Source organism: Cannabis sativa, chromosome 3, assembly GCF_029168945.1.
Source record: "Cannabis sativa cultivar Pink pepper isolate KNU-18-1 chromosome 3, ASM2916894v1, whole genome shotgun sequence".
NCBI classification, from domain to species: Eukaryota; Viridiplantae; Streptophyta; class Magnoliopsida; order Rosales; family Cannabaceae; genus Cannabis; species Cannabis sativa.
The window spans coordinates 75873721-75898799 of record NC_083603.1 but is presented as its reverse complement, the minus strand read 5'-3'; the positions used below and the strand labels follow the sequence as shown (position 1 = coordinate 75898799).

Below are 25079 nucleotides of genomic sequence, written 5' to 3'. Positions count from 1 at the left end.
CAACACTGAAGAAAAGCAAAAATTTGTGTTTCTCATCAAAGTAGACTCAATTTAGTACCAAATTAAGCTGATCACGTTTTCCAAGGCAATTGGCAGCTTTCCTTTTTATTTTTGTTTCCTTTATTTTGTCTTTATTTTATTTGGAAAGTTGTCTTTCTTTTAGTTTCCCTTTTTCTTGGTTATAAGTTGGCTATATAAAGCCTTGTAAACACTTTGAAAAATCAGATTATTTTGGAATAAAAATTTGAGAGGTTTTCTTCTTGAGTTCTTGAGAAAACTATTCGAACTTATCAAGGAGTATTCCTTGTGGCATTCAACGTGACTTATCAAACGGATTTCCACCACCGTTTGTAGCGTCTTCCTTCATACCACGGTTCATGCTTAACTAAGCATTGGGTTGCGGTTCCACATCCAAGTTTCGAGAATTCTTAGAGGCTGCCATAATTGGTATCGAGTTTCATCACAACTGTTGGTGTAGTCCGTATCAATTGAGTTCAGAGTCGGCCACTATATTATGAGCCATCATAGACACCGGCTCTAAAAGAGGAGCGTATTGTTAGGATCCCACATTGAAGTATGGAATTACAGTATATATTATATAACTACTCTGACACCCTTTTCTCTTAAACTAGCTTGTGGGAGTGAATTCTACCATATTAGTTGTATCAGCTTTCTATTACTACCTAAAAGAATTCCTTCTGTTTGAAATTTCAACATTATTTCGAAGTTTGTTGTTAATAATTGACACTTGAAAACTTGTAATAAAGAGATAATATTAAACATTATGATCCTATGATATAATAAGAAAGCTGAATCACACTAATAATCCTGACGTAAAATAACTTTCAGTCAACAAGACAAGAAAGGTAGGTTTAGAAGAGGAAATAACACGAGTAAAAGGACACAATTATCACTAATACTCTTAGGAAAAGTATAATTTACTTCCACGAAAAACCATAGCTATAATGGGCACATTTAACTCTCCCCGGAAGCTCCCTTTTTCATACAAGAAGACAAAGAAGAAGAAAGACATAGGCTATAATGTCAGCCTCAGCACATTTAACTAGCTAGCTTTCTAAAGTAAGAAATCCAGTCAGCTAAAGTAGGCTGCAGTCTCATGTTTCAACTGGGACTCCATATAGCCACAAAACTGGGGTAGAGACTGGATGCACTTCCATGGAAATGACTCATTTACAGGATAAGCTTTACAAAAAGGTCAAAATCAGAGAATAACGGCTACCTATGCTTCAAGACCACAGGTTTACATATAATTCAAGATCACATCTAGATTAGCTGTTGGAGCCATTTAGAGTTCACCGCATCCTTTTTCAAGTCATCTTTCATCTTGCTGATTTTCTCTAAAACCTGCCTTACATTCATTTTCTCCATTGGCAAATCATAGAATTCCTTCAGAAACTGGTGAGCACGAGCAGCACCTTGAGAGACATCATCGGAATCACACTCTCTCTTGCGCTTTGATCCCACCTATAAATCATATTGCACACACACCAATTAGTTACTCTGTCCTTCAAAACACATTACCAAAGGTCCAAAACTACGTTTTCTGTATAAAATATACCATAAATCAGGTTCTCTGTTACACCACCAGTACCACTGCCACTTAAATTGTATTCTAGAAGAAATAAAAACAAAAAAAAATAAAACTAAGTGTACATATAACTGCTGATGTGGCAACCCTAGTCAAAGGAAGTGTTTACCTGACTGTCTCGAAAATCTAGGAAAGAGATTTTGTAATTGTCTTTCATTCATCAATAATACCAAATTTTCAACTTCTACTCTATGGCTTGGCTATTTCTGATTTGAGCTTATAGGGAGGTGACTGTGTGTGCATCATTCTCCATATTTTTTTTTTCACTTCATTTCAATATTATATTGCTTTTAATATCTTTATTCAGTTCATATAATTTTGTTTAAAAAGTAAAGAGAAAAATTAATAAAAACTCGATAAAAAAAATATTTTGAAGCATCTACAGATGTAGAGCAACAATGTAGCTAATGTAAAATAGAGATTTGTTTTACAAGATCTTAATGGAAGGCTTGTTTGTTAACTTTTTCTTTGAAAGTTACAAAGCATCAGATGGGAGAAAATTATTACCTTCCTATATAGAATTAGTATGTGTTTGAATTCAGATTCATAGTAAAAATTTACTCCAGTTAAAGCTATCTTATTTTATGTCTACCAATCATGTACAGGTACAGAAAGACAATTATGCACCCCCATTTTTGTATGAAGGAAAAGTAACATACTAGTGTTGATTCACCACCTACTTATGAGCAAGTGATCTTCCAACAATGTACCAAGAGAATATTGAATTTGTAATTTAAGTAAAGATGCAATTGTATCTAAGATCTGAGTGATATGATTAATCGTAAGTGAAAATTGCAAATTCATTTGGAGTTTATCAGCCTTTCTTCATTTATTAGTTCTTTGAACGGGAATATGGTGACTATCTATGTTAAGAATTGGCAAATACTAATGCGAGGTTAAAAATACGTTGGTCATTATAGCAATGTTGCAAATAGCTCCATAGACGGTACCTCAAGTGTAGAATCATTTGAAACAACTGAAGTGGGTGAGAAGTCTTCCAATTCAGAAGCCTTTTCTCTAGCAAGTGCCACTACAGTCTCAGGAAAATTTGCAAATTCGGCAACATGAATACCAAAACTTTGATCACAAGCTCCTGGCTCTACCTGATGGCCACAAGAAAGTAGCTCAGTACTTGACAAAGGTACAAATGCAACAAAGCAAGTTGATTAAAATGAAAAAACAGATTATAGAAAGACTTGCTTTGTTTTTGTTTTGTTTAAGGGGTGAGGGTTGGGAGCAGATAAAAAGATTAATTGATATTCCTTGTAATAATAATTCTAACTAAAATTTTATACCATAATTCACTTCAGTAATTGCCTTTACGCTCCCTATCATATAAGCTTCTATAAACTTTTCCACATTCATTTATTAATAGCTATTCTTCATATTTTTCTGCTTCTTCGGTAATAATATTAACTCCAGGCACAAAAATATATATATTTTGTTAGTCACATTTTTACCTTAAAAAACACACACTCAGAGAAGGTTTAATAAATGTCTTTATAATCCAGAAAATGCATTAAATAATAATAATAATAATAATAATAATAATAATAATAATAATAATAATAATAATAATAATAATAATAATAATAATAATACGAAGAAGAAGAAGAACCTAGGGATAGTTAAGTCATCACCTTGTACAGCATGGTCAACTTTCGAGTTGACGAGTCAATGTGTGCACTAACATGAAAGTTTGCTACACCAACAATAGGCTTGATGTTAGGTTCACGATCAGCACTTTCATGAGCCAATGCAGTTAGTTCATGAAAGTGGGTCGCAAACAAAGTAGGTGCCTTAATCACTTCAACAAGGTGTTCACAAATGGCCCAAGCCAAACCTGAGAACCAGAGTAAAAACGAGAGTACAATTAAATCAAGTTTTAAGATATAAATAGTTTAATGACACATATGACAAGAAGATCAATATGACTATTCAAACACTTCTTGAAACCAATGGAAACATTTTCTTAGTATGAGTCATTTTTTAAGAAAATGCAAATTTGATCCATTGCATGCGGATGTAACATGAATATTCCTTAGATCTAATACTAATAATAATAATAACAACAACAACAACTTTTGATAGAGAGAACCAACCAAAGCCATCATAAGTTGATGTTCCCCTGCCCAACTCATCAATGATTATCAATGACTTCTCTGTAGCACCTTTCAAAATAGACGCAGTCTCTAGCATCTCTTGCATAAACGTAGACACCCCACGTAGCTAACAAGATAAGGAACACAGTTAATCAACATCTCGCTAGAAAATAAGATGTATAATACTTTTATTCAGAAAACAAGAAAAGAAAAAAAATATATTTTCTTAAATAATTAATAAAATAAAGCAGTTATTTATGAAGAGTCAGCAAGTAATATTATATACAAAGAAATGAGAGCATAAAAGCGGTAATGTTGTGATATCATCAGTTTTAACCTACCCAGCACATTTTAGCTAAAAGCCTAAAATGCTTTTCCGGGTGATGTCAGTAAAATGGCAGGTTAATGTCTGTTAAGCTCAGTACATAAAATTGGATCGTAAATATGATGGATTGAAAGTTGAACAATGTTGTATATTCACCTGATCCAGAAATGAGAAGCCACATCTATTGTTTTTCAAGTGGAAACTAAGAAAGAAAGTTGAAATAATACAGTACATTTTGAGGGAGTTGAAACTTCCAAGAGAATATAAAATTGGTCTTACTTGGCAGTCACCAGCACCAACACGAGCAAAAATGCAATCACGAACAGAAATGCAAGCTTTGTCACATGGAACAAAACAGCCAACTTGAGCCATCAATACGTTTACGCCAACCTTATGCAAGGACAAAAGAAAAACGATTGTAAGATCTTTGACTTATTAGACCATCTCCTAAAAATTGTGTTATATTTAACACAAAAATTATTTTGTAATATATTTGCATCAATTTTTAACATTACAAAACTTGATGCAAAATTTAATGTTTAATTAATATTTTCATCAAAAATAATAGCTTTATCATTAATTTTATTATATAAAACAATAAAAAAAATAATACATAGTTCATAATTTAAGCTATTGCTAAATATACTAATAAAATGATAAAAATGACATAAAAGTAAATGAAAAAGTAGTACATTTACAGTGATACAAATAATTTAGCACATAACAAATGTAGTCTCACATTCATCACCAAGCACGCTATTGAATTGAAGTATATCTTTTACAGAGTTATATTTAGCTTTGCATCTCCATTGGAAATGCACTTATTTTATTTCTTTCTTTCTTTATTTTAAAATAGTACACATGGGTCAAGGTATCAGGGCATGCAATAATACAAAGAGATTTACCTCCAAGTAATTTGTTTGTGACCAATACAAGGACACTTGAATATAAATCAACATAATCTGTAGAAAAGAGCAACATAACTAAATTACCAAAACCACACCTGCCGAATAAATGTGGATTTCCCACCCATATTAGGTCCTGTAATGATCTGGAACCAACTTTTACCCCTCATCTGATTAAGGGATGAAATGAAAACGGTAAGGACTTCAACAATTTAATTTAAAAATCTGGAAAGAGATATTTATATTTCCTTTGCATGAATACTCACTAGTTCACAATCATTTGGTATAAAGTTCACCCAGTCCTGGGCTTCAACACAAGGGTGTCTACTCCCTTGCAATATGATATCACCCTCATCCTGTTTGTTAAATGGAGAAAAAAGGAAAAGTCTCAAAACCATTTTCCATGAGAAGAAAAAGAGGAATTGAAGAGTCAACATTAAATAATTATTAGTAATCGGTTACCGATGTAGTGATTTCTGGTCTAGTGTAGGGAGATGGACAAGAAGACGCTAAATCCGCAAAGCTCAGCAAGACATCTATTTCAGAAAGCAAAGCAGCTAAAGACCCGAACACCTGTATGTTTGAAATTCCTTTAATCCAAAGCAAAAGTAAAGTTTTAAGGATAAAAAACTGGAAGTTTAAGTATAACTACCTCAGAGAAAGTGGCTGCTGTTTGAACTACACGGCTAACTAGTTCTTTCTGACAATTCTTGTACTCCTCAAGCACCTTCTGGTACTTGTCTCCCAGCTTCTTAAGTTTTGTGTTAGTAAACTTGACTCCATCCTTTCGGGTTTCAAGGACAATAAATTGGGTCGTAAGCTTTTTTCTTATTTTTGGCTCTTCCTTCTTCGTAATCCTAAATACATGTCCAAACTGTGTGCTTTTATCTAATTTTAAAGCTTTATCTACAGGCAGATCAAGATCATTGGCAGTAACTTTATGCAAATCGCTAATTTCTCGATCTAGTGATTCTTGTTCATCTCTCAATGCAGATAGTGCAGGGTCATAACTAGATGATATCATGTATTCCCCATTTTCTAGTTGATCAAGGTCAACAGAAACTTCCACCAAAGCAACAAACTTATTCAGGTGATCTTCATCAGAACATATCTCAAGAGGATCCAGGTACTTCTCCTTCACCAGAGAAGAAAATTGACCATCATACTGTTCTAGAGCACTCTTAATGAATGGAAGTCTTATACACGACTGCAATAGGTGAACAATAATCATATTATGATGAAGAGATTTCAAGAAAAATACATAAACAGAATTACAAGAAGAAACATTACACATTCATGGAAAATAAAGAACTATTCATGTCACTCGTTATAAGAAAAGACAACTAAGAGGTGCAGCTCTAATGAGCAAATATGTGGTTTCTTCTCACACAGTCAAATTCTTGGAAAACCAACATACCAATTGATTTAGTTTCTTGATCTCCAAATATTGTAAGGTTAAGAGGGAGGAGAATAAAAAAGTATACGATATCCACAGCTGAAAGAAAATCCGAATGTAGCATTCAAATAAGTAAATAAAAAAAATCCTCATTTCACATTCAGTGTGTTCATGAAGAGTGTTTAGTACTTTACACACAAATTATATAGATGAACATCATAAATACAAGCAGACAGAACAACAGATCAAAGAAAGAGTAAGCGGAAGATTGTTAGCCAACACATTCATCTAACTCCAACAAGCGTAAAACAAAATACTTAAAACCAAAATAGAAAGGGAAAAAAATACTAAAGACTCAACCTGGTAAAGTTTAACGATATGCTGTAAACCAGCCCTTTTCTTCTCAAGATTGTTCACCAGTCGCTCAATATCTGAGATTCTCTTAAGATGTTGCCTTAAATCTTGGCGAAGTGCAGGATCCTCAACAAATGCCTGTACTAAATCAAGCCTGGTATTAATTTCATTTACATCTATCAAAGGCTGTTTCAACCACATATTCAGCAGTCTTTTTCCCATTCCAGCAGTACACGTTCTATTCATTAGTCCAAATAAACTGAAATTTTTGTTTGCGTCTGTTTTACTTTCCAGGACATTAAGAGCTCTCATAGCAGCAGAATCCAATCTCATGTAGCTATCAAGATTGTATCTTCGGATAGAATAATTTCCATAATTGCTCTCATCTGCCAGAAGATCTGCATATGACAGCAGTGCTCCCAAAGCACAAGGTGCAAATTCAAATCCAGATACTAAATCTCGAACTGGCTCAATAGAACCTTTGACGAGCCTGCCAAGATCCTGCACCAAATCCCTCATCTTAAAATCAGCCTTCTTTCTCTCAGTTAACATCACCCCACATCTAGTCAATGAATCATACAAAGTCTTGATTTCACTGGATTTTCCACTTTCTAAAGGCAAAAGACATTCCTTGCAACCAAGAGCAACCAAAGCTGATTCGACGTTCGTAAAATGGCTATCATCAAGAAACTCAGCAAGCCCAAGCACTCGTTTAGTAAGATCAACATAACCCAACCCAATAGTGCAGCTATTTTCACGAAAATTAGGCACTAGTGCAACAACAACAGGGGTATCTTGCATCTCATTGTTGGCAAATAAAATATCTTCAAAGCTACTGATATTCCCTGGGGTTCCACTTTTCACCAGTCTCCAATTTGAGCCACTACCCTCGTAGAGCTCAACAGCATGGTTTGTTCTCTCCAAAAGAAGATCACGGACAATTGTTTCAAACATATTTCTACTTACACTTACACTGGAGAGGCTTTCTGAACCACTACCCAATTGTCGCAGTGCTGTGGTAGTGTGGTAGAAGGTCTTCGCAATAAAAGTTGCATTTTCGCCATGAGCAGTATAGTAATCCTGCACAGTTTTTGCAAGTTTATTTTAAAACAAGCACTAGTTATGCACATAGAAACTAAGACGAAATATGCAAAAGTAGTTAAGAAAATCACTAGGACCATATTTTTGTAAATTCAAGAACCATGAATGAACACTAGAGCCAGGAATTTCATAAAGAAATGTAAGACATTGTAGTTGTATGTTGAAAGTAATGAATTTTATAATGAATAGAGCAGCTGCATATCATGACAGAGAGTGAGAGAGCGTACACAACCAGAAAAAAAAATACAAACTAACAACTTCAAGAACTCATAATAGATATGATTAGACTGCATGCCTATATACCTACTAAACATGCTTCTATCTGACACAAAATTCTAAATTACAGTTCCAGTGCAAAACACTTAAGCTAGTTTTTGGTCAATACTAATGACAAGCACTGCATGCTTGTGGCCGATACACTATTGTGATTAGTCATCAAAGCAATGAAATAGTAACAGCAACATAACCCGTTATCATTTAAATGGAATGTGATATCTTACACTAAATAGGCAACGAAATACAATAAAATATTAGAAGACATCAAGGAAATGGAGACAAACTCAATGACACTACATACAGATATGCACATGAAAAAGTTTCAAAGTCAAAAGGTACTTTTAAGTAAATATCAATCATCTCCACTCCTGTTAAGAAAAACATAAACAATTCTTAGATAATTTGGTAGTCGAAAGTAGAAAATAAACAATAGTGTGAGCTTTCATGAAAAACTAAAACAAGACAGTAAAGAAAACTAATAACTAAGGTACAGATAAGAGTTGGAATACAAGGAAAACCATTCAAATATAAACCGCAATAGGAAAGAGGAGATGAAAAAAGAAATAGGATTAAATATTAACTGACCCGACGATCAAAGAACCGAATTGCTCTTGCGTCCTGCAAGAGAAAAGAGAAACAAAATAAGAAAACAAAAAATAAAGACGTATGACCACCAAATTTTTATAATCCTGTCATTTGTGTGTACCCAAACAATAATCCCATTTCAGAACAGCTGATACGGAAAGAAAAAGGCTTCAAATTACCATTCTTTTAGATAACTTCTGTCAGTTTTGCTTTTAGAAAGATAATCAATTAGTCAAAGGAAGCCTAAACCAGTGTTTGATTATCACATAGAAAAATGAGAACAAACGAGGAAAGAAAACCCTTCGCTTTAGTTAAACATCAAAATATACAATTTTATTATTAACCAGACAGAAACTAAATTTAAATTAGTCAGTAAAATGTTCTTTTTATCTTTTCCTCCATTTGATAATTTGATGTACTATATATCTCTTTATCATAACAAGAGCAACAGATGACCACTAATAATGCCAAAATATTAAATTCCATTCATAACTGGGCTCCAGTATTACCATATAATTCAGCCGAATATAGTTTCCCTCATGAAAACCCCCCAAAAAAATAGCCATCAAAACTCAAACTTTCTTTCCCTTGCCTCCATTTCCTCTCAGTCTCAGACCCCAAACAGAAAACATAAATCAAATTTCATAATCTTAACTAAGAATAGAACACAGCCATTAACTAAGAATAAAGAGAAATAACTCACTTGAGGCAGTCTCTTGTAGAATGAGAGGAACCCTTGAGCTTGCTTAGCATCTTTTAAAACATTAACAAGCGTATAAATAAGTGATTTGACAGTTCAATATACCTAAATATATTGTTTATCAAAAATCAGAATGAGGAACTAGGGTTTTCGTGTCATACCTAGTTTGAGCTCAGGAAGCTTGTTCTGATCCTCAAAATTCTGAGTCATCTTCTTTAGGGTTAAGTTGTAGGGAATGCAAATTTTACCCTAAGTAACAGAACAGGCGAAGAGTTTGTATTATTTATACTGGAAAGATATTTAGGTACACATATGTCTACACAGTACACACAGTCACAGAAGTTATTGGCGGGAAAGACTCCATTGGGATGGGACTGGGAGTTGGTTCGTGGATCCACGCGCCACAACCCACGCGTGACTACTCTCATCTCAGCTTTGACAAATCGGGCCTACCGAGCTTGGCCCATGGACCGTGAGGTTCACCCTGAAAGCCCAGCCCATTAATGTTTCCCGCCCAACGCCTCTTCCCGACACTTTTTTTCCTTTGTCCTCTTGCCAAAAAACTTTTTACGTACCGTACGGAAAAAGAACACCACACCTATGAACCCTAGGCATGGAGTCGTCGATGAGTAATAATGGCCGAAAGCATTTGAAGTGTCTGGAGCAGAGCTCAGGTTTCTTCCAGGGTTCAAACTAGGTAAAAAGAAAAAAAAATTAACCCTACCTCTTCTCATCTAGGTATTTGCTTTTTTTTAACCTTTAATTTTATTTTCAAATTTTAAATGGATGAAATAGATCATGCGTGACCAGTACAAACGAAATAGTTTGATTTGTTTGCTTTAGCTAATGGAAAAATTAGCATGGAAATGGGAAAGTAATATATACAAAGTTGTCTTCAATCTTCATAAACCTTACTTCTGTTGATTTAGTTTTATTATTTTTATGTATCTTTTCGATTTTATTCTGTTGAAAATGAAATTAACTCATGTAAAATGTCCTCTATGGTTTAGGTTTTATATTGTATTTGTTAATTGAAGCTGGCTCTGTTTCAGCTTGGTTAGGACATAATGTAATTTGCTAGCTTAAGAGGTCTTTTCTTTCTTCTTCTTCTTCTTCTTCTTTACTGATTAGGAGAGATCAAGTTTCGTTTGTTCTATTTTCATGCACTTATTAGTTGATGAATGATATCTGAAGTAATTAATAAGCTCTTGTTATGCAGATATACATTCTGTTATATATATATTTATATATATTACCACTTTTTATATATGTGGATTGGTTAGCCTGAGAATCCAATCACTAGCCCAACAAATATGCTATTATATTATACGTGTATTTGGCTTTTAAAAAGATACTTCAAAATTAGGTCACAAAATCACCCAAATTTGCAGTGAAGTAAATATCTGGAAATAATTATGGAAGAAACTGCTTACCACCAAATGAGATCAAACTCTGCCGTAGGTAATTTCTATTCTATGTGCTAGATTCAACAACTCCTTCAGATTCTTTTGCTTCTTACTCCTTACAAACCTTTAGTTACTAAAAGCAGAAGGTTCTCACTCTGCTTAAGCCAGTTTTTTCTCATATCAAGTTATTACAAAGTTGCCTTTCGAATTGTGATTGCATTTTTAGCTGCTGTTGGTTCTGTTGACTGCCCCAATATCATGATGTAAAATGTAATTGTATGAATTATTTTTTATTTTATTATAGTCAATTTTATAATTTTTTTAAAAATTTTGAAAATGCATATAATATAAAAATATATTATGATAAGCTAATATCTTTTTAAATCTATCATTATAGCACTTACAATAGCTCATGTCATTACAATGCTAAAAAAAATATATAGCTAAGAGTTCAAAAAAAGTGTCAAAATAGCACATACAATAGATGAGATATTATAATAACTATAAAATTTACCTCTGCAGTCTAGTTAAATATAACTACAAAATTTTTAGGTTTTAGTGTATAATATTTCATTATTTTATATGGTACTCTTAAGTGTTTAATTAAAAATATAAGATATAATATATAATATTTTATTATTTATGTGTGGTAACTATCTTATATAAATGATGTTGAGAAATGTATAAAGAATATGATATAATATATAATATTTTATTATTTATGTGTGGTAATTATTATATTTTAATACACTTAAAGAAAAATTATTATTCTAATAGTGTTTTAAAAAGAGAAATGCTAAAGGGCATTAATGGTATCTAGCACCCTCTTATAGTCTTATGTGTCAATATCGCTATTGGTCCAACTAAATAATAGCAATGCCCTTTTAAAAAAATGTGTTGAATTTAATAAATGTTAAAAGTTGTGTCAAATTTAACCTACAATAAATAATACTTTTTTTATTTACTTTATAATATTATTAATTATTATGATTCATTGACTTTTATGAAAGTTACATTCTTTATTTACTATTTTTATAAATAATAAAAGAATAAAAAAAAATAATTTTGATATATTCTTAATAAAATTTATATTAAATGACTATTAATATAATTAATTTTTTAAAATTTTATATTTTGTGCGTTGAAACACAAATATAAATAGTAAGTCAAATATTGTATAAACTCATTTTTTATACTAAATTTTAGTACAGATATTAGATCATCTATGAGAGATAGTCTAAGGTTTTGTTGAGGTACAAGATAGAGTAGAAAAATTATTGGAAGTGCAATCCACCTCCAACTGCAATGTTATATTAGCTAGGAAATTTACTATAGTAGTGCGTGATGAGTTTCTAACTCAATAAAATGCTTGAATTTTATTTAATTATAAGTATTATACTTTAGAAACTGACTTGTTTAATCCTATGATATGATTTGGTTAAAACACAGATGAAATAAATCAAGTCATGTGCAACTCAAACCAATTTGATAGAAAATCGAAACCAACCACAAACCAGAGGAGTACATGCGTATACGATCAAGAGAGAAGAGGTAAGAATTGGCTTACATGGCCATCCATGCACGGTTGTAAAAAGCCAAATCGACAATATAAGCAGACATATATATTGATCCTGATCTATAAATATAAACCCTTGCGTAAGCATATAGAAAGTAAAAGACACATAGAGATAATTGCTATATGTAGTCAGATTAGGACCAAGTAATAGATATTTATAAAAGCATATAAATATATATATTGATTTTCATGAGCAAATGTATACGGAGTAGCTTTATTCAAGAATTTGAGTTTTAACATAATGTTTAATTTCATCAATAATAAATGCGCGACAGAAATATATGAGGAGAAAAGAATCTCGATCAGTCGCGGCCATAGTTCGGAAATGATTCTATTAATTGTGTTTATTTAGCTACACTGACAAAACCTATTTAATTCGTTTACCATTCTTTTTAGTTATTTAATCTTGACCCAGATGTAGATATAGTTTTCCAGTGACCAGAATATCAAATATCTTCATGTGAAACCTTTCATTTCCTTCAGAAAAATGTGATTGTTGAAAATGAGAATTGGTATAGTAATATAAATATAAGAGTGAACTAATTGTGGCTTTGGTTAATATGTATGAAATATAATATTCTTGTGAAAGCACTATGAAATTTGTTCGTTCTATAACACAACGACTAGCCAATCTATCATGGCACGGCTGATTAAATGCTATACAAGCTGCTGTAATTCTGGATATACAAAAAAAAAAAAAAAAAAAAGGCTCTACAGAATTTTTAAAGCTTTATTGCAGAAAAGTTAAAAATATTGAACGATCGAACTAATCAAATAGCGTCCAAATAAACACTTCTGTAGCCCGATTGCACATATTCTTAATACATAGCATCCCTGCAACTAGAGCCACATACTCATAATATTATATATATATATATATATATATATATACATATTACACATTGCAGAAAGATATTATATATCCATAATTAGATGGATTATAATTTTCCGCTTTTTTTTCCTTTAATTAAACGCTATGAAATGAGTGAATTTTTGGTTAACAGCAAATGCTAACAAATACTTGGAGACAATTCATAACCACCTTAATTCACTTTTTGTGGCGCAGGAGATATGTAGGGAAGCAAAAACCAAAAACGGTCGATCCAAATGATGAATCGGACACTCACCTAACTTCCACATTGTTAGTTTGCTTAATATATATATATATATATATATATATATATACTTTTTATATCAGACAGCCAATTTATGTAAATATCTATTTGGAAGCATAACTATTGGATCCTATTCTAGAGGTTTTGAAGCACCAACGCATATGTCGGACATCATCTATAATTTATCATCAAGAAAAAGTATGTCTCACAGAGAACTTTGTAGACAAAATGAAAAGTTGTAAAAGAGTAACATTAAAAATGATTATGCATTAAGCATACATTCAAAGTTGCAACTGATGAAATATACAATATAGCGGAATATAATAATAATATATGTATAGTATAATACTTTCAAAAATGGACCTAAAAAGAGCTTTTCAGACTATGAGAAGCCACTTCAAAAATAAATAAATAAATAAATATTCAGGTCTCAAGAACAACCACAGGCTGAGAGTCATAACTAGCTTGCCCATCAAGCTCTCAGAAGGTACACCCTAAAAACAATACATATGGTTGATGTCACACCAATAACATTTCTGATCACATATACTTTGCTTATGGCTTAATGTCTTCCACACAATCTGTGTTGGGAATATCTTCTACTTGTTGAGGCAATGGACTATATATATGTAGTATGTACCTTTTAATTTCTATTTCCTTTCCCTTGGATAAGCGAAAATAAGTAACTAGAAACTTAATTAATCTATAAAATTCACCCCCGGAAAGAAAGGCAAATTATAATGATTGATATTGAAATGAGTAATTAAGGCCCACATCATTAGATGGTCCTCTCCTAACACACCTGGTTGGTTGGATATCATAACTCGTAAAGATATATATTCTCATCAGTGGTAAAGCAATAGATAGACTTTTCTCCTTTCTGCCTCAGATCCTCATGTAAAATTATTTACCAAAGAAACTAAAATATACTACCCCACCTCCTAAAAATATGTAACTAATTAATTAAAAACTTACGGTAAAAAAAAAATGTCAATGTCATAAAGGGACGAGTCTTAAAAGAATTTATATATATATTTACTCATAAATTTTGATATGTATTAAATGATGTTTTGAATTTTTTATATTGTTAAAATTTCCTTCAAACTATTAAAATTATTGAATTTAAGGATTTTTATTTTATTTTATTAAACAAAGTCTGACATGAATGAAAATAATTAGGGGGCACAATTTTATACTTTTCAAAATTAAGCGGCATGATTTAGTAGCTATCAAAATTTAAAAGTAGGATTTAATACATGGACAATGACCATATTAATAAAATTGAAAGAAATTAGACAAAATTTTTAAAAGCTTGAAAAATTAAAAAAAAAGAAATATAATTTGAACAAAATTAAAGAATAAAAAACTTAATTAACCATATATGTATCTTTATATATTAAAAGTGCCTATCTAACGGCATTTCTTGGTTTAACAGAATATACTTAAAAATAAAAGAATATTCTGTTAAATTTAACGATTAGGTTTGATCTTCCGTTAAAAAATAAACCCAATAATTAAACCCAAAAAATTAAATAATTTTTTAAATAAACAATCTTTTAAATATTAATAATCTCTTTTTAAATTAAAAAAATCATCTTAGCCACATATCTCTCTAACAAACCTATCTTGGGAGAATATTAATAATTTTTTTATTTATTTTTTAAAAAAGAAAAATATAGATAAAATATCTAGAAAAGATAATATAAAAGAAGATTGATTGTGTTGGCTTAGAGATTTTTGGGCTTGAGCTTAAAAAAATAATAATTTGAAAAATAATAATGGACTGTAATTAGTATTTACCTTATATGTTTGTGCTTATTTTTAGTTTTATTTTTAATTTTACCACCAAGAGGAGAAGGTTGAAAAATATTAGAATATGAAAATATTATTGGTGCTTATTAATAATTTGCAAAGAATGTGAAACTCTATAAATATATAGTTGTGTAGCTATTATTAAATATGAAATGAGATAATAGAACTTTTTTCAATTAGAAGATTAATGTACATTTTACTATTAATAACATACATTATTATAACACAACTATGTTTTACTTATTAAATATACTGACACATATTTTATTTTTATAAAACAAATCGTTCAAATAATTATACTATTTTAATGATTAATTAAAATAAAAAACTAAAATATTAAATAAAACTAACACTACGTGGCTTGGCACGTAACAATCACCTAGTATATTGTAAATATATCTGCAGAAAAAATTATGGAGCAGAGATTCATCACCCCTAAGGCTTGCCTTACCGGGGAAACAGTCCATCCCCCAAAACTACACATCTAGAATCGATAAATGGAGAATAATTAAGTAACGGAAAAAGGTGACTTATTATTATTATTATTATTATTATTATTATTATTATTCTGTTTTAAGATGGGAAGTACTAGTACTACTACTCTTTAAAAGGCTTCTAAATTTCAACCACAAAATAGATATTATTAAGTGAAGAAGTAGTAGCAGTAGTAGTACTAAGGCAGCTAAGAGCTACTCATCAACCAATTGGAAAAAAATGAAAGCAGTAGTACAGTAAAGATGACTTTTTTTCTTCTTTCAATTAGAGATTATTATTATTTTTTATATATTTTTGGTAATATATGCTCTCATTGTCACCCACTCTAATGTGTTGTGGTACATTCATCACCCCTTTCTTTCTTTCATAGTTATCTAATCCTCCCTTGATAGCAACCATAGGTACAACCGCAGCATTGCCATATAATATATATATATATATATTATATGTGGTCCTCCTAATTATGTCAGCCTGAAGAGACCAAAGCCCCTCTAGAGAGAGAGAGAGAGAGAGATAAAGACAGACAGACATATTGGTGATGAGAGAGAGAGAGAGAGAGAGATGTAAGTGCGTATAAGAGCGGCATGCATATATGGAAAAGAAAATTGGTAAGAGAACAGCAAAGACCAAGGAAATTAGGAATTAATGTATACAGTACAAGGCTTTCAATTGTATATTGGACTATTACCATTTTCACAAAAGATGAGATGTATCATTTTTTTCTTCTTTTACAATAATTATTGGACATTGGTGATTGGATAGAGCAAGTATGGAGAAGGCTCTTAGCTCTCTTTATAATAGGCCAGTGGCAAGTACAAGCACAAGCACAAGCACAAACACAAGTAACCACTCTTGCTTGAGACCTTGACAACGAGAGAGAGAGAGAGAGTTGGAAAAAAAAGCTAAACAGATAAGCACGCATGGGGATGGAACTCACTCAACAACATTCTAACATAGTTGATAGACTAGATAGATAGATGGAGAGAGAGAATGGGGAGGGAAAGGGAGAGAAGTTGTTTCTCTTTTCAGCGAAAGCGACTTTAAAAGAATAAATAAATAAACTTAGAGAGAGAGAGAGAGATCCCAGTCAAAGGAGTATTGGCTGTGAGAGTGCAGGCCTCAGATGTATACAGTAATATGCTCCTTTTGTGAAATAATTGTCCTTGTCTCTAGCTAGGGTTTAACAGCCACGTGTCTACATACATAGATATTTAAGTCTCATAGTTCACAGACAAGAGTAGAAAAGATGTACAGCTCAAGAATACAAGGCAAATAGGTTTTTAACAAATTTTACAGAACTAATTACGAGTTAAGAAAATAAATCATAATTTATTTTTTAATATTAACGATCATAACATCAATTTTGATAATTTTGTATATGTCAAATGAACTATAAGAGTATCTCTAGCGGACACATAATCTCTAGAATTGTCTAAGATATCGAAAGAGGAGAAAAGGGATTTGCACCGTGCATGATCATCTCCTATATTTGTTTAGCAAATAAAAAATTGACAATTTTAAAATTCATATATAAATCAATTGTTATATACGTACTTACTCTTTTGGTAGATTTTTTTTATCTGTTTTGATATCTAATAGAGTTTTCTATTCCAAATTATGATGGTGACTATGAATTTTTTTAAAAAAAATTAAATTGTTTGTGGTACCGAAAATAAGATTTAATTATTTTATTGCACGTTACTCATTTTTTTAGACGCGTAGTTAGCAACTCTTTGTCAACTTTATTTTCTGCACTATAAATATTTTTTTTAAAATTTATAGGTAATTTTAAATAAGTACAACGTACACAAATATCAAAAAATACTGAATGAAAAGCTCTTATTGTTGCCAAAACAAATAGAGTACAACATAATGACTTTTTATGTAAAAAAAATTCCTAAATCAATTATATAGTAGGTGAACATTAATTTTAAAGGATTGCTATTGGGCACCAGTAGTACCCAACACTTTTTATAGGTGTTACCTTATGATTGGTTAGTGATATTTCCTAAAACTTATTTTCCTAAGTTCTATAGGACCCACTATTTAATTACAATAATAGTAGTATGACACTAAAGAAGGTGCTAGGCACCAATAGTACCCTTTAACAATTATCTTATTTTTGTCTTAATTAATGATAAGACCATTTCACAATGTAGAAAAATTATAAAATATTTTTTGGAAATCCAAAATATGTAGGATTTGTTTGGCATTGTATTTCATTTATTTTTAAAAATGCACAAAAAAATAAAATCTAAAAATAAAATACGTGTTTAGTTAATATTTTCTAAATACAATTTTCATTTTTTAAAACAAAAAAAAAAAAAAACCACTTCAATATATACTTTGAGACACCGATGTGAGATAAATTAGAGAAAAAATATTGACAAAAAATCTAATTATTTTTTAAAATAGAAAATAATATTTTATTGTGTTCTCAAAATTATTCTTTCGTGACTTTGGGAATGTGACTTAATAACTAAAAAATTTGTTTTCAATTTTTAAAAACAAAAAATTGTTTTTAAAAGATAATAAGGGGTGTTTTGCTAAATTTTTTTAAAAATAGTTTTCTTATCAGTTAAAAAAAAGTAAAAATAAGAAAACATCAAAATATTATTTTCTATTTCAAAAATAACTTTTACTTTTTTGTTTAAAATATTTTTTTAAATATTTTCTCTCATATACTCGAGTCTAGGGCCATGGCACAGACCGAGGTCTGGGTCATGCCCAGGGTCAGGTCCAAGATCTGGGTTTGGGTCTGAGTCTGGTCTAGGGTTTGGGTAGGGGTTCGAGTTTGAGATCAAGTCTGAGTTTAGATTCGGGCCCAAGTCTAAGTCTTGGGTCCATGTCGAGGTCAAGGTGGGTTATGGGTGGGGTTCATTATGAGGTCTGGAATATTAAAGTTGTATCTTATATTCAATTTAGTAAAAAAAATACTAAAAAGTTTTTAGAAAGCATTAACCAAATGCGTCTTGTATATTTTAAAAATTGCAAAAAATATATTTTCTGTTCCCATTTCTAAAAATCATAATTTCCAAAATAAAAAATAGAAAATAGAAAACAATACCCAAACCTTCTTTTATTTTAGAAAACTATTGTAAAGACCGCTTTGTTTAATTTGGAAATCAGCAGTTAATTATGATTGATTATGAAAATTATTTATAGATATTTAAATAATTATTTATACTGCTATTATTGAATTTTGAAATGCATTTTATGTCATATAGTGAATTTCATAATTTTGCATTTCCGGTGCCTGGTATCATGGAACTCGGTGTTTGGCTCAATAAAATCACAACTTAGTATGTTAGTATTGTGGGACGGTATATTTAGACATTGGGAATGTCGGGATTGGCCGAGAATTTAGAATTTCCCAAAAATACCCCTTTAGTGCCCTTTATGTTATTTTAGTGTGGAGGGGCAAAATGGTCATTTTGCCCCATTGTTATTTTGTCCTTTAGTGGACTTAGTAATTGGAAAAAATATGTGATTATGTGGCATTTGTTTGGCTGAAATAAGGATTCATTTATGCATTTACTTTCATTTTATTCAAAGCTTGAAAGTTGAGAAAAACCAAAGTTAAAAGAAAAATCTTTTTCTCTCAAATTCTCTCTCTATTTTTCGGCCCCTTTGAGCAGCTAGGATTTGCTCCTTCTTCCTTGAGATTTCAAGTGTTGTTGTGTTCAATTCAAGCTAGGTTAGCTCTTTCTCTTCCTCTCTTTAAAATTCTTGAAAATTATGAAATGTTGGTAGTTGCATGTTTAACTTTAAAGATGTTGTTGCTGCTGTAGTTCTAGGTTGTTTCTGTGTTTTTATGCTTGAATTGAATGGATTAATGTAGGTTTCATGCATGCTTGTTACCCTTGTTCTAGTTTGAGAATTTTTTGGTTCAAAAGCTATAGTTTTTCAAAGTGAAATTGGGAGTTTTGTTGCTGTGTTTGTTGGGGTCGATTTCCAGTGTTTTCATAAGTTATTATATGTATGATTGAGTAGATTTAAACTGGTTTTGATGCTTGTGGGTGAGCTTTAGCCAAGTTTGAGTTTTGAACTCAAAGCTTGGAGCTCACATGGCATTTTTAGTATCTGTGTGTTCTGGGTTGTTTTGATGCTTTGGTTATGTTCTTTGGGGTATATAGAACAGGTCTGGAAGGTTTGGTTTGGTTTGGGTTTGATTTGATTGAGTTGTGGAATTTTTGGTGATTCTTGCGATTCAGGATGTGCAACCGGAATTCTGGATGGGATTCAGGAATTCCCAGAACCGGAATTTCAGTTGTGCAACCGGTCTGCCGGTTGGAGGATTTTCAGGAACCCTAGTTTTTCTCGTTTCTGTGTTATTTGGGGTATTGCCATGCTTTTTATCGATAGGGAAACTTTTAGTTTCTAGTTAAGTCCCCGGGAAGTGATTTAGCGTATCACTTAATAGTGTTGTGATTGTTATGGTTTAAGAGCCTGTAAATCGCCGTGCAGTTCGTTCAACTCAGGTTGACCGGCACACCTGAATTCGGAATCGAGGTAAGATTAGTATAACAGTATGCATATGTATTACATGTTTAGCGTGCATGTAGGAAGCCTGTTAGATTACATTAGATATGTATGTTGGCTTCGTACCATCCGACTGTGTCACATCGGTACAGGTTAGAGTATGACTAGTGTACCGAGTATAGGTTGACATTGTATCACATCGGTACGGGCTAGAGTATGACTAGCAGCTGGAGTATGACCAGTGTACCGAGTATAGGCTGATACTATGGTTGGTGGTACTGTACTATTTGACGTATCACATCAGTACAGGCTAGAGTATGACTAGCAGCTGGAGTATGACCAGTGTACTGAGTATAGGCTGATACTGTAACACATCGGTACAGGCTAGAGTATGACTAGCAGCTGGAGTATGATTAGTGTACCGAGTATAGGTTGTTACTTGTCAATAGTACCGTCTTATGAACGTTCAGGACTCAGTATCGTGTGGGACACGACAGTTAGGGTTATGGTCAGGGGTATGGGCGTCTGATCATAACCCGGGATTTATGTATGTTTATGATTATGCTTTTCTTACTGAGTCTGTTGACTTACAGTGCTATGTTCATGTGTAGGTAAGGGCATGGCCAAAGTTGAAGAACCGTGAGGACGAGCCGATGAAGATTGTACATATCGGGGCAGTTAGGCCTGGAGTGCACGATCCTCGGGACAGCAGCGCTTTTGTAGTTAGTCGCTGGGCGACAAGTATTTTGTATTAGTCAGTAAACTTTTGTAAAGTATTTTGTAATCGGGATCCCGAGTATTTTTGAATAAAATATTTTATAAGTTTAATTAAAAAGCAAAAATTTTAATTAATCACGATTTCTATAAACCTCGTTGATTAGCAACGAGCTGCACAGTATGTTTAAAAATTACGTAATACGCTTATGCTAGTTAGGGTGTTACAATTATTCTCTAAAAATATGGTCAAACGTGGCTAATCATTTTTAAAATAAAATTTTCTATTTCTAAAAATAAAAATAAATATTGATGTCAAACATGCATATAATTTGTCATGTCAAAATGGAATTTGGATATATGTGCTTGTATTTTTTTTGTGCATAAAATTATCTATTTTGAATTATAAATTATTTTTTCACATAAAAAAATAATTTATTATAATTTTTTAAAATAAGATAGAAACACCCTCACCTATAAGAGAGAAAATAGTTAGAACTTATTTTACTAGGATCTTAATTTACTAACATGTTTGATTATCACATAATAATCTAACATCTTAAAATATGAAAAAAGAAAAAACATAAGACGATCAATTAATAGATATAAGATTAAGAAATTTTATATTGGTTGCAGCATAAATTAATGACTCCTGTTCAATTACTCCAACCCTTTTATTCATGTTCTGTAGTAGAGTATTGCCAAGTAATGAGCCTGGATCCCTTATGAATTTCCAATCACTTTTTTTACACAGTCTTTCATAGAGATCTGAGTACCACATTGAATAGAGTGGGTTGGTACTCAACACTTGGTACTCAACACACTATAAGGACGATTTCTAGAGAGTGGAGAGACAATTCAAAAATTAAATGGAGAGATATTTGAGTACTCTAACCTTTTATTCTCGTTCAATTAACTACTCCTTCTATTCAATTACTCTAGCCCTTTATTCTCGTTTGTAGCAGAATATTGTCAAATAATGAGCCTGGATCTCTTTCTTGAATTTCCAAACATTTCTTTTACACAGTGTTTCACTAGAAATTTGAGTGTACCACCTTGAATAAAATGGGTTGGTACTCAACACACTATAGGGCTAATTTCTTGAGAGAGTGGAGAGAGAACTCAAAAATTCAATAGAGAGAGGGAGAGAGAGCTTTTTTTTTATTTATTTTACTTAGGATTTTAGTGTTTTTAGCATAAAGCTCTATCATATTCTATTTATAGGCTCTCTACTGGACTTGGATTAAGTTAAATAGGCTAAGAAAAACATAATGAGTTGTAAATCACAAGCGTTGGCCAAATTCCCTATAAGGCCCAAGGACTTGAATTTTTGTTATTTTATTTCATTAAATAAAATAATCTTATTTTTTTTAAAAAAAAATACAATTTATCTAATCATTTTATTTAGATATTAATTTTTTATTTAATAATTATATTATTTATTTAATTTAATATTTATTAAAATATTCACTTAGGCTGATTGAAAATAAATAATTTATTTTCCATCTTTAGTATATGTTTTAAATAAATATTATAAAAATTACTTAATTTAAATTAGTCTAAAATTATTTAAAAATTAATTTTTAACTTAAATTTTATACTCTATAAATATATTAATATATTTTTAAAATTCTATGTATTTAGAAATTAAATACATTTTTTGAAAAAATATATTAAATAAAATAATTAAAATTAATTTTCAACACAAATATAATTTCTTATTTAAGTAAATGTCACAAAAAATTATCCAATATTGAAGTATCTTGAATTAAAAAAAAAATAACTTAAATATTAATTTTCCATTTAATTGTATACTAATTAGAAAAAATTCAAAATAGTTAACTTAAAAATTAATTATCTAATATTTATTTGTAGATTTTCTAAATTAATTCAAAAATAATCTATTAAAAAATTAATTTCAAATATTTTTATAATTAATTATATTGCTATGTAATTTTAATTGAGTTAAAACTAATATAATTAGTCTAATACAATTATTTAAACAAGGTAAATGAGTCTTCACAATTAGGATTGTTCAAGTGAGAGAAGATTGGGTTCCATATGACAGTATTCACTACTAATGGCCCCTAACTCTCACACAAGACCCAAAAAAGGAAAATTTAACCTTTATTTAGGCTATGTTTGGTGGGAGGGAGGGAGAGTAGGATGGATGGAGAGGTTAGAGAGGATGGAGAGTAAGAGGGATAGAGAGGATTGTTAAGTTTCTTTGTATTGTTTGGTATTAAGTGTGAGGTGGGAAGGATGGAGAAAAAATTGATTAGTAAAATTACAAAATTGTCATTTTAAAAATAAAATATTTTTTTTAAGGATAGTTATTATATTTTGCAAAATATATTTTTATCTTTTCCTACAATCCTTTTAAATTTGGAGGGATTAAATTTTGAAGGTTTAAAGGGAGAATGCCTCCCTCCATCTCTTTTCTCCCTCTTGCCAAACAAGTGATTTAGTCTATCCTTCCATCACTCTCCCTCCACCCCTCTCCATCCATCCATCTCTCCCTCCTACCAAACATAGTGTTAAATAATTGTTATTCATTGAATAGGCTCAATACCAATTGAGCCTGCTAAATAAAATTATCAATAATGTGATTATTTTATTTAGCAATGTAGTCTATTTTATTATCTAAAATATATGAACCACTATATGTATCTAAGCCCATAAGTAAATACATAGTCCATGTAACAAGTTTATGTGGATGGACCCTATCATATTTCTAAGTTTATGACAAAGATAAAAAAAAAATAGAAAGATGTACCTTTGTTACAAATTATTTGATTGATTTATCATCAATTAACTTATGATAAATTTGGATTGATTGGATCCATAATCAAGTTAACCATAGCCACTTAAATCAATTAAATAATAAGTTTTATCAAAATAATTAATGTTATGGTAAAAGTATATCATCGAGTTAATTATGGTTAATTTAGATCTAAATAATCCATCATCAATTTAACCATAGTTAATTAAGATATATTTTACCAATAAATTATTTCTTTCCAAAAATAATAAAATAAACACAAATGTAATAAAATTGGTTGAGATATTTCATTTTTAATAAAATAAATATTATTAAAAATATAACTATTTTTTTTTAAAAAAAAAATTAGGTTGTTGAAACAATCAAAATATCCATTCAAAAATACAATTATCTAACAAATTTTTAGGCTACTTAATAATTATATGTATTAAATAACTAAATAATAAATTAAAAAAATATTAAAATTAACCAAAATGTGATAATTTTAATATCATTTTTCTAATCTTATAATTTAATACAAAAAGAAATAATAATAGAAAATAAAAAAAAATTGAAAATGGAATCTTTATGATTAGGATATTATCATTATTTAACAAAAGAATATTAAATAACACTAATATTAATTTTCAAAAATTACAGGGTTGTAACAACCCTTAAATATCTCTATTTTAAGTATTTTTTAAATATTTATAAAAATATATAAGTTATTCAAATATCTTTTAATGTTTTGAATAGCCAATAAATTAAAAAAAAAAATAGTATAATACCTAAATTTAAAAAATTAAGATATCCTTAATATAATATTTTAATATATAATTCAAACAATAAAATAATAATAAAATAAACTAATTTTGAATTTGAACTACAATGGTGTTATCCTAATTTCTGCACAGGGTGACGTTACACTTACCTGTATGACATGTGGAGAACAATTTATTATCTGGATGGGCAGTACACTTTATGATGTGTCGTCAAAGGTGATTTATCATTCATAAATATATAACTCGTTTAACAAATAAGTTGGAACATCCAAACATGGTATATTACACCATCCTACTAGCATCAACTTTGTAGTCATCTCGCATATACCGCCCAGGGTAAATGCGATATTGGAATATCTTCGAAGAAATTATCCATAATGTTCAAGCATTCAAGTCACGATCACGTCCCTAATTTTGTGGGAAAGGTTCACATCAGCAAGGAATAAGAGGAATCTTTTATAGTTTCTCTTTTTGTTTCACCTGATTTGGGAAGTAACTAGTTTCCCTTTTTATTTCTTAATTCTTTTAGAAAGCCTAATTGATGTAGTTCTTTCCTATAAATAGTGAAGTCATTTCACTATTC

The 25079-nt window shown here is 30.7% G+C and overlaps 1 protein-coding gene and 1 long non-coding RNA gene across 6 annotated transcripts; one reads left to right on the top strand and one right to left on the bottom strand.

Annotated features, from left to right (window-relative positions):
• Positions 1 to 814: 814 nt before the first annotated feature.
• On the bottom strand, positions 815 to 9738 carry LOC115709350 (DNA mismatch repair protein MSH2). Of its 2 annotated transcripts, XM_030637436.2 has the most exons (13): positions 9515 to 9738; positions 9357 to 9406; positions 8654 to 8686; positions 6698 to 7771; positions 5594 to 6148; positions 5404 to 5514; positions 5208 to 5297; positions 5040 to 5111; positions 4316 to 4426; positions 3712 to 3838; positions 3250 to 3452; positions 2560 to 2712; positions 815 to 1485 (listed from the first exon to the last, which is right to left on the bottom strand). In XM_030637436.2, exons 1-13 carry the CDS (start codon positions 9561 to 9563, stop codon positions 1285 to 1287), a joined length of 2829 nt encoding a protein of 942 aa, XP_030493296.2. In that variant the 5' UTR covers positions 9564 to 9738; the 3' UTR covers positions 815 to 1284. The 2 variants fall into 2 exon arrangements, with proteins under 2 accessions (XP_030493296.2, XP_030493297.2); XM_030637437.2 differs by lacking the exons at positions 9357 to 9406; positions 9515 to 9738 and adding an exon at positions 9163 to 9306.
• Positions 9739 to 9891: 153 nt separating this feature from the next.
• On the top strand, positions 9892 to 13610 carry LOC115709352 (uncharacterized). Of its 4 annotated transcripts, none has more exons than XR_004010228.2 (3): positions 9892 to 10050; positions 10720 to 10814; positions 12209 to 12587. It is a non-coding gene; the product is annotated as an uncharacterized LOC115709352 (long non-coding RNA). The 4 variants fall into 4 exon arrangements; XR_009686971.1 differs by lacking the exon at positions 10720 to 10814 and adding an exon at positions 13402 to 13610 and having other exon boundaries at positions 9899 to 10050; positions 12209 to 12310; XR_004010227.2 differs by having other exon boundaries at positions 9968 to 10091.
• Positions 13611 to 25079: the final 11469 nt, after the last annotated feature.

Excerpts from the sequence above, each read along its gene's own strand:
- LOC115709350 (XM_030637436.2), bottom strand. The coding sequence starts at position 9,563 with ATGACTCAGAATTTTGAGGATCAGAACAAGCTTCCTGAGCTCAAACTA. Across the intron at positions 9,407-9,514 it reads GCTTCCTGAGCTCAAACTAG|ATGCTAAGCAAGCTCAAGGG; the intron begins GTATGACACGAA and ends ATGTTTTAAAAG. Across the intron at positions 2,713-3,249 it reads AGTTGACCATGCTGTACAAG|GTAGAGCCAGGAGCTTGTGA; the intron begins GTGATGACTTAA and ends TGTGGCCATCAG.